Here is a 10163-nt window from a genome sequence, read left to right on the forward strand (position 1 = left end):
GCCAGTCATTGGGCCATTTCACGATCACGCTTCCAGGGCTGACCAATTGCTGGCGACGTATGCCACTGACACGTGCTGAGGGCCCTATATATGTGTGTTGGCCAAAATGAAACTTTCTACCCTGGGGACCATTGCTGCCTGTGACCATCACCTCGACCTGCTGCTGCTGCTGAGCTGACCACCGACTGCTGCCTGTGACCATCACCTCGACCTGCTGCTGCTGCTGAGCTGACCACCGACTGCTGCCTGTGACCATCACCTCGACCTGCTGCTGCTGCTGAGCTGACCACTGACTGCTGCTCTAGTGCCATACTCCGTGATCTTGCCATGTCGTCAGGCAAAGAGATCCGGTCTCGACCCTTCACCGCCGCGGAGCTTGATGTCCTCGTGGACGGTGTACTCCGCAACTATGGACGCCTCTACGGCGCACCGGGACGGGTGGTAAGTGCAGTGTGGGACATGTTGGTGTGCATGAGGGGGCCGAATGATCAGGCCTATTTCTATCTTAGCTGTGTAGTGTGGGCTAGACATATGTTCCTGATTGTGCATGGCTGCTGACAGTAACGTCTTGCCCCTATGTGTGTGACAGGCCACCTGTCCACTGACTTACACCCTTTTGTCTCCCATCATGGTAGGTCAAGCTGCACCTTCGCAAGGACCTGTGGAGGAGCATAGCAAGGGAAGTACGGGCATTGGGGGTGTGCAACAGACGACATACACACTGCCACAAACGCTGGGACGACATTTCCAGGCTGAGCAAGAATGTAGCGGAAGTAACACTGGGCCTGATTCCAAGGACGCCCCGTCTGGCCCGACGCTCCATGACCCCTCTCATGCAACGTATCATTGCAGTGACGCATCCTGAACTGGCCGAACGTCTGAGTGCCGATCGACAGCAAACTAGCGGTGAGCATACTGTCTGTGTAGGAAACCTGTGAGTGCTATGCATGTATTGGTGCACAGACACACTATTGAGTTCCGTGTTGCGTATGTATGCCTGTGATGCCTTTTTGGTCCCATTGGGCGGTACTCATTTGACATCCAGGTCCGCCATGTTGACACGCCACTTGCTTAGTAGTTGAGTGTAAAAGCACATCCCCTAGTGGTCCATGGCCCCATGGCAGAAAATGTGAGGATGACTGGTAGGGGTGGGCCATGTGCAGGATGAGGGCTCCTAAACCTTTGTCTGCTATGTGATTTGGCTATCCTGTTCCTTCTGTACGTGAGTGTGCCCATGACTCACACATCTTTTCTGTGCATTTCAGCTTTGACAGAGGACACTCAGCCACAGACGGTGGAGAGTAGCCGAGGAAATGAGTCCGGCTCAGACTTCGCACACACGCAGACTGACACGGAGGAGGCCAGCGCCGGAGAGGGGGACAGGACCGTCCCTGAGGACTCGCATGTGGAGACGCCATCGTCCTCCTCGTCGGACACTCTGGGTGAGCCTGCACTGTTGTCACAGACTGGGAGTGGGCACTCACCACCTTCTGTCGTAAGACAGCACACAGGGCCCACACTTCCGCCAACTGCACCATGTACTGTTCGTGGCCGGAGGAGTAGGGGGAGCAGAGTGGCGTTCGGTGCAGGCACCGCTGCCCCTGCCACGGTGAGCCAAAATGCACTGTGTGCTGAGGCCGTTGATCTGCTCAGACAGCTGTGTGTGGGGCAGACCAATATGACAAATGCTTTCCAGGACCATGATAGGAAGTTGGGGCAGGTGGTGGCATTCATGGAAGGGATGCATGGCGATCTTGCAGGTCTACACAGGACAGTGCAGTCATTGGCAAGCAGTGTGTCGTCTGCAATAGTACAGTCGAACGAACAGGGTGCTACTTGTGTTTCACCATCTACACCGCTGGATGTCTCAGGGGGTAGTGATTATTCTGAGCAGGACTCAAATACAGCTTATTGCACTAGAAGCAGCGTCAGACAGCACGTCAGGGCACGCAGGGCACAGACCCCATCCCCTAGATCAGCTAAATCTGTTCACGTAGACGACGTCAGATGCACTGGAGTACACACACAGGATCCACAAGTGTTGTTGGGGGACATGCCTTCCGGAGCTACACAGCCATTCAACACGAAAGGTACTCCCAAGGCAAGGGATAGTCACATGTCCATGGACTGTTCCTTGGACAAGGCCAGTCAGAAGACAAAGGCACCTACTAAGAGCAGGGAGACTCCCAAGAGCAGGCCCACAGCAGAGGTAAGGGACTCTCCCAAGGACAGTGAGAAGACTAAGGCACCTACTAAGAGCAGGGAGACTCCCAAGAGCAGGCCCACAGCAGAGGTAAGGGACACTCCCAAGGACAGTGAGAAGACTAAGGCACCTACTAAGAGCAGGGAGACTCCCAAGAGCAGGCCCACAGCAGAGGTAAGGGACTCTCCCAAGGACAGTGAGAAGACTAAGGCACCTACTAAGAGCAGGGAGACTCCCAAGAGCAGGCCCACAGCAGAGGTAAGGGACTCTCCCAAGGACAGTGAGAAGACTAAGGCACCTACTAAGAGCAGGGAGACTCCCAAGAGCAGGCCCACAGCAGAGGTAAGGGACTCTCCCAAGGACAGTGAGAAGACTAAGGCACCTACTAAGAGCAGGGAGACTCCCAAGAGCAGGCCCACAGCAGAGGTAAGGGACTCTCCCAAGGACAGGGACACACACAGACAGCAGGTGTCTGCTGGAGACAGGTGCACCACAGACGACAAGTCTGCTGGCAGGAACAGGGCGGCGAGCAGGGCACAGGCTACATCCAGAGACAACACTCCACCTAAGGATAAGGCACATCCTACGGACAAGGCATCTGGCATGGACAATGGCGCTATCAAGGACAGGCATACTTCACCCCTGGCTGCACTGAGGCTGATGTTTTCTACTAAACGTAACACTGATGTCTCCGCGGCGGAGTCCCCCCATACCTCCACTCCCATCCAGGCCAGTCAGAAGCAGAGGAGGGTGTCCCCTGTTGTTGCATCCCCCATTACACATCATTCCGAGTCCAGGCGGCAGGCACAGAGCAAACGACAAGCAGGCTCCAGCACGTCCCCCGAAACCAGATCCCCCGCAGCAGTTGCGCCACCTATGCTGGGTGGTGATTCTTTGGAGTCCCCACCACTTGGCAGTCCTGTCCTGTCCAGGGTGCACTCACACCACCCTAAGAAACGCAGACACACACCATTGACACCTGCCAACCCCGATTTGGCTCTAGGTGAGCTATCCCCAGCTCCCAGGCCCACCCTGCCTCCTGGCCCATACAGCCCTGTGGCTCATCATTTCAGTTGTCCCAGTGGCGCTGGTGCAGTTGACTCTCGTGTATCAGATGGTGGCACAGTGTCAGTTGTGCCCTCTCCTGTTGCAGATCCTGGCAGGGTATGTGGGTCTATGGCTCACGTGTCAGTTAGGAGATCTGTGGCTGTGTTGCACACTCCTGTTTCTGGTGCTGGCAGTCTGTCTGGGTCAGTGGCTCACGTGTCAGTGACTACATCTGTGGCTGTGTCTCACACTCCTGTTGCTGGTGCTGCCAGTGTGTCTGGGTCCGTGGCCCATGTGTGTGTCACTCGGGCTGTGGCTGTGTCTCACACTCCTGTTGCTGGTGCTGCCAGTGTGTCTGGGTCCGTGGCCCATGTGTGTGTCACTCGGGCTGTGGCTGTGTCTCACACTCCTGTTGCTGGTGCTGCCAGTGTGTCTGGGTCCGTGGCCCATGTGTGTGTCACTCGGGCTGTGGCTGTATCTCACACTCCTGTTGCTGGTGCTGCCAGTGTGTCTGGGTCCGTGGCCCATGTGTGTGTCACTCGGGCTGTGTCTGTGTCTCACACTCCTGTTGCTGGTGCTGCCAGTGTGTCCGAGGCAGGTAGTTCACGCAGTCCCCCTGATTCTGTGATGTGAGGTGCTGTACACTTCACTCAAATGTTAGTTCACATGGTGTGTCCATTGAGAACTGCGTGGCACTCTTGTGGTCCCTGTGACGGTTTGGTAGGGACACGTAGTTGTGCTGCCTCTGATGTACCTGTTCTGTGCTGCACATTGCCCTGTTGATGCTCTGATACTGCATTCTGCCCTCTCGTTTACTGCCTCTGATGTACCTGTTCTGTGCTGCACATTGCCCTGTTGATGCTCTGATACTGCATTCTGCCCTCTCGTTTACTGCCTCTGATGTACCTGTTCTGTACTGCACATTGCCCTGTTGATGCTCTGATACTGCATTCTGCCCTCTCGTTTACTGCCTCTGATGTACCTGTTCTGTACTGCACATTGCCCTGTTGATGCTCTGATACTGCATTCTGCCCCTCTCATGTGCTGCCTCTGATGGACCTGTTCAGTGCAATGGACTGTTGATGCACTTAGCCCCTCTCATGTGCTGCCTCTGATGGACCTGTTCAGTGCAATGGACTGTTGATGCACTTAGCCCCTCTCATGTGTGCCTCTGATGGACCTGTTCTGTGCAATGGACTGTTGATGCACTTAGCCCCTCTCATGTGCTGCCTGTGATGGACCTGTTCTGTGCAATGGACTGTTGATGCACTTAGCCCCTCTCATGTGTGCCTCTGATGGACCTGTTCTGTGCAATGGACTGTTGATGCACTTAGCCCCTCTCATGTGCTGCCTCTGGACCTGTTCTGTGCAATGGACTGTTGATGCACTTAGCCCCTCTCATGTGCTGCCTGTGATGGACCTGTTCTGTGCAATGGACTGTTGATGCACTTAGCCCCTCTCATGTGCTGCCAATGATGTACCTGCTCTGTACAGCACAATGCCCTGTTGATGCTCTGATACTGCATTCTGCCCTCTCATGTGCTGCCAATGATGTACCTGCTCTGTACAGCACAATGCCCTGTTGATGCTCTGATACTGCATTCTGCCCTCTCGTTGACTGCCAATGATGTACCTGCTCTGTACTGCACAATGCCCTGTTGATGCTCTGATACTGTATTCTGCCCCTCTCATGTGCTGCCAATGATGGACCTGTTCAGTGCAATGGACTGTTGATGCACTTAGCCCCTCTCATGTGCTGCCTGTGATGGACCTGTTCTGTGCAATGGACTGTTGATGCACTTAGCCCCTCTCATGTGTGCCTCTGATGGACCTGTTCTGTGCAATGGACTGTTGATGCACTTAGCCCCTCTCATGTGCTGCCTGTGATGGACCTGTTCTGTGCAATGGACTGTTGATGCACTTAGCCCCTCTCATGTGTGCCTGTGATGGACCTGTTCTGTGCAATGGACTGTTGATGCACTTAGCCCCTCTCATGTGCTGCCTGTGATGGACCTGTTCTGTGCAATGGACTGTTGATGCACTTAGCCCCTCTCATGTGCTGCCTCTGGACCTGTTCTGTGCAATGGACTGTTGATGCACTTAGCCCCTCTCATGTGCTGCCTGTGATGGACCTGTTCTGTGCAATGGACTGTTGATGCACTTAGCCCCTCTCATGTGCTGCCAATGATGTACCTGCTCTGTACAGCACAATGCCCTGTTGATGCTCTGATACTGCATTCTGCCCTCTCATGTGCTGCCAATGATGTACCTGCTCTGTACAGCACAATGCCCTGTTGATGCTCTGATACTGCATTCTGCCCTCTCATGTGCTGCCAATGATGTACCTGCTCTGTACAGCACAATGCCCTGTTGATGCTCTGATACTGCATTCTGCCCTCTCGTTGACTGCCAATGATGTACCTGCTCTGTACTGCACAATGCCCTGTTGATGCTCTGATACTGTATTCTGCCCTCTCGTTGACTGCCTCTGATGTAGCTGCTCTGTACTGCACAATGCCCTGTTGATGCTCTGATACTGCATTCTGCCCTCTCGTTGACTGCCAATGATGTAGCTGCTGTGGTGCCCACTTTGCCCATGCTCACGCATACACTGTGATTTTACCCCTATTTTGTACAATAAAGGTTGTCTATCAGGTCTCGTGGTCTGTCGTTGTCATTCCTGCTTGCGTACTACAAATGTGTATTTGTATATGCTTCTCATCAGTGGTTTCGGTAACATGACACTCCCCCTCCCTACGTCACGTCCCTTACTGGTATTCCCCTGCAGACAGCCAATGGTTTGTGCCTTACCTGCGTCGTCGTCCGTGGTGGGCCATGACTAGGACGTGGTGGATCGCGAAGAGCATCGGGAAAGCGTGTAGCGCTGGGTCCATGGTGTTGGTCAGCTTGCGGTGGGTATCTCTGCTATGTCACCTGTCTTCGCAGTGGGGATTCCGCCGTGTTCAGACAGGTTGTTTTTCCGCTGCGGTTTTATGTGTATTTTCCGCCATCTTGATTTGGAGGACGGTCTTCGACGTCAGTCCGTACGGCGTGGCCTCCGGATGTGTTCCGTCCGCCACGCTCTCGTGTGTAGTTCGGCGGCGGAGCGTGCTTTCCCGTCGCGGACGGGAATTTGACACGTTTTCCTATCCTGATATGGCGGACGGAGTATCCGCGGCAGGCGGACACGGAAAAGGCTTTTTCCGCCTACTACAGGGCCGCGGTGGCTCTTCCGTCCGCCATCCTAATGAGCCCCTAAGTGTTTATATCACTATGGCCACACTTAGGGGTCGATTAGGATGGCGGACGGAAACGTGTACCGTCCGCCGCGGAAGGTGGCAAGCTACTCCGGACCTGTCCGCGGAAAATCCGCAACAGCAATTAGGATAAAACATACAAAAAACGCCGACCGCGGCGTACGGAGCACTCCAATCCCCGTCCGCGGCGGTCGGAGTACACCTGAGTCCGCGGCAGGCGGACGGAACAGTAAAAACACCGACCGCCGCGTACGCACATGACCGCGAATACATCCACCACCCCCGCTATACCTGCGCAATGTCCGTGTCCGCAATTAGGATAACTCCGCAAGTACCCCGGTAGTCACCGCCATCCACGTCCGCAGCGGAACCAATGCACCGAGAATCCGTGCACCACAGCGGAACGACAACACAAACAACATCCCTACTGTCAAACCAATGCCATACATTGGCACGGAAGTTTATCACCAAACACACGAAAAAAAACGCCCACCCACCGAAAATATCCAAACCAATCACAACACACAATGATCCACCGCCAAGCACCACACAATCCACACCTGCCAACACTCCCACCTAGCACCTGACTGCCAATAACCATTCAGACACGGTCTAGACACACACCATAAAAGAACTCCCACCCACTCCACAACTCCTCTGCATCACAGCATAGCTGCTAGCAGGACACACCACTGAACTGAGCCCAAAGAGAAATAGCATTCACACAACCCACACCCAAACACACCCACCACACAAACACCCACCACACCATTCTTACACACCACACACCTGCACCACCCCATCCACGCAAACCCACACCCCGAGCACCACACACCATGGCACCAAAAAAAAACCCCAAATTCACTGACACCGAGTTGAAGGTTATGGTCGATGAGATCATCCGTGTGGAACCCCACTTATTCGGGGCCCTAGTGCAGCAGACCAGCATAGCCAGGAGAAACAGCATGTGGGACCGGATAGTCACCAGGGTGAATGCCTCCGGGAGCGTCCCGAGGACGAAGCAGGACATCCAGAGGCGGTGGCACGATCTAAAGACCCGAGTCAAAGCCATACGAGCCAAGAACTATCTCCGGGCTAATCATACAGGCGGTGGAACCCCTCCGGAGCCCTTACCCTACACCGAGTGGGAGGAGAAGGTGATGACCATCATCCACCCTGAGAGCCTTGATGGACTTCCTGAGGGAGAAGAGGCTGGTAAGTACAAACCAAGCACCACGAGCACTACTACATGGTGTGCCTCACACAACTGTGAAGACACATCTCCCAGAGCCCAACCCATGCATGCAGTCCACATACTCACCAACGTCGAAATCACTCCAACAGGCCCCCATGTCCATAGGGATGGCGGTGGTGGTGGGTGTGAGGGGATGGAACCACAACTCCCAACAGGCCCCCATGTCCATAGGGATGGCGGTGGCGGTGGGTGTGAGGGGATGGAACCACAACTCCCAACAGGCCCCCATGTCCATAGGGATGGCGGTGGCGGTGGGTGGTGGTGGGTGTGAGGGGATGGAACCACAACTCCCAACAGGCCCCCATGTCCATAGGGATGGCGGTGGCGGTGGTGGTGGGTGTGAGGGGATGGAACCACAACTCCCAACAGGCCCCCATGTCCATAGGGATGGCGGTGGTGGTGGGTGTGAGGGGATGGAACCACAACTCCCAACAGGCCCCCATGTCCATAGGGATGGCGGTGGCGGTGGTGGTGGGTGTGAGGGGATGGAACCACAACTCCCAACAGGCCCCCATGTCCATAGGGATGGCGGTGGTGGTGGGTGTGAGGGGATGGAACCACAACTCCCAACAGGCCCCCATGTCCATAGGGATGGCGGTGGCGGTGGTGGTGGTGGGTGTGAGGGGATGGAACTACAACTCCCAACAGGCCCCCATGTCCATAGGGATGGCGGTGGTGGTGGGTGTGAGGGGATGGAACCACAACTCCCAACAGGCCCCCATGTCCATAGGGATGGCGGTGGCGGTGGTGGTGGTGGGTGTGAGGGGATGGAACTACAACTCCCAACAGGCCCCCATGTCCATAGGGATGGCGGTGGCGGTGGTGGTGGGTGGTGGTGGGTGTGAGGGGATGGAACCACAACTCCCAACAGGCCCCCATGTCCATAGGGATGGCGGTGGCGGTGGGTGGGGTGAGTACCAGTGCAGACAGAATCGGCCAAAAAAGTGAAAACAACCTGTCAAGTCCACATTACTCATCATCACATTTTGGTTTTGCAGGTCATCCACATCTGACAGCTGGAAGCAACACCCGCCCTCCAGACTCGCCAATCACAGACGTCTCAGGGGACGATTGGCCAGCCACCTCCGGGGCAGAGGATGATCCCGGCACAAGCAGCCAGCCAGGGCCATCTGGCTCCCAGGTCACCCCTGCACCAACAACTACGGCCTCTGCCATTGTGACAACACCGGCCACTGTGACCTGCACAGCCACCACCAGCACCACCTCCACCACCACCACCACTGCTACCACCACTCCTGCCACCCTGCCCAACCCAACGGCCAACGCCGTGCCAGCGCCATCCCAGCCACGCAGGGAGAGTGTGAGGCAAGGCAGAGATGCAAGGCCAGATCCGGCAGGCAGGAGCATACGTCAAAGAACACGGGAGGATACCAACACACCCAATCCAGTGCAACAGTCATTGGAGGCACTGGGCAGGGTGGAGGTGAGCTACCAACGTGGTCAGGCACAGGCAGACCGGGCCCACCAGGACTTTGTAGATAACACTGCAATGTTGGGGGCCATTGAGAGGCGGCTTGGCCAACTAGTGGACATCTTCACCAGGACAATCAGGCCACAAACACCGCCACCGCCACCGCCACCGCCACCGCCACCGCCACCTGCGGCGGATGTGGTACCCGATGCCCCTGCGCAACCAGATGACACCGTACCGGCAGTAAGACGGAGGGGCCGACCGAGGCTGGAAGTGGGCGACAGCAGTGTGGAAGCACCTGCCACACGCTCCAAGAGGAACAGAAAATGACTGTCCCAGTACCTGCGCATGCCATTCACCCTGCCAACTATCCGGTCCCACCTGCCACAGGCCTGCTGTACTAGGCAGACACCACCCTATGTGGTGTCCGCACGGACATTTCATCTGCCATAACCTTCAACTCTCACTCCCCCACCCCTTCACTCATTTGTAAATATGCACCTACACCCATGCACATTTTGTAAATAAAAGCCACTTACTCACTCAATCATGTGTTGTCTCCATGTTTATTCACATGAATGCATCAGAAACAGATGTTACTAGGTACAGGTATCCAACTGGTACAGAATCATGGCGCTGCGGGAGTGACCTAGGGAAAATAGAAACCGCAAAGACACGTCAGGAAACAAGATCACACACATCAGAACACACTGCAGTGCAACATTTAACTACCCACACGCATCACAACAGTAATGGATGAGACGACACACATCATGGAGACGTGCATTGGCCACAATTTAGCACACACACACACATGCATGCATCACATAGCAGAACACAGAGATGAAGCACACCACTATGCCACAACACCAGCACACATTCACAGGGCATACCCAAGCAGCACAAGAGGAGCACACTCACAATCAAGGGAAGTAGCGATCAATGATCTGGCGCCTCTGGTCCACACCT

General features: G+C 55.4%; 1 protein-coding gene across 1 annotated transcript; it reads left to right on the top strand.

Annotated features, from left to right (window-relative positions):
* Positions 1 to 500: 500 nt before the first annotated feature.
* LOC144790832 (uncharacterized) lies at positions 501 to 9441 on the top strand. The gene is made up of 3 exons (XM_078665503.1): positions 501 to 906; positions 1266 to 2209; positions 9421 to 9441. The coding sequence occupies exons 1-3, from the start codon at positions 822 to 824 to the stop codon at positions 9439 to 9441; spliced, it is 1050 nt and encodes a 349-aa protein (XP_078521629.1). The 5' UTR covers positions 501 to 821.
* The last annotated feature ends 722 nt before the right edge of the window (positions 9442 to 10163 follow it).

The sequence above is a fragment of the Lissotriton helveticus genome, chromosome 11 (assembly GCF_964261635.1).
Source record: "Lissotriton helveticus chromosome 11, aLisHel1.1, whole genome shotgun sequence".
Lineage (NCBI taxonomy): Eukaryota > Metazoa > Chordata > Amphibia > Caudata > Salamandridae > Lissotriton > Lissotriton helveticus.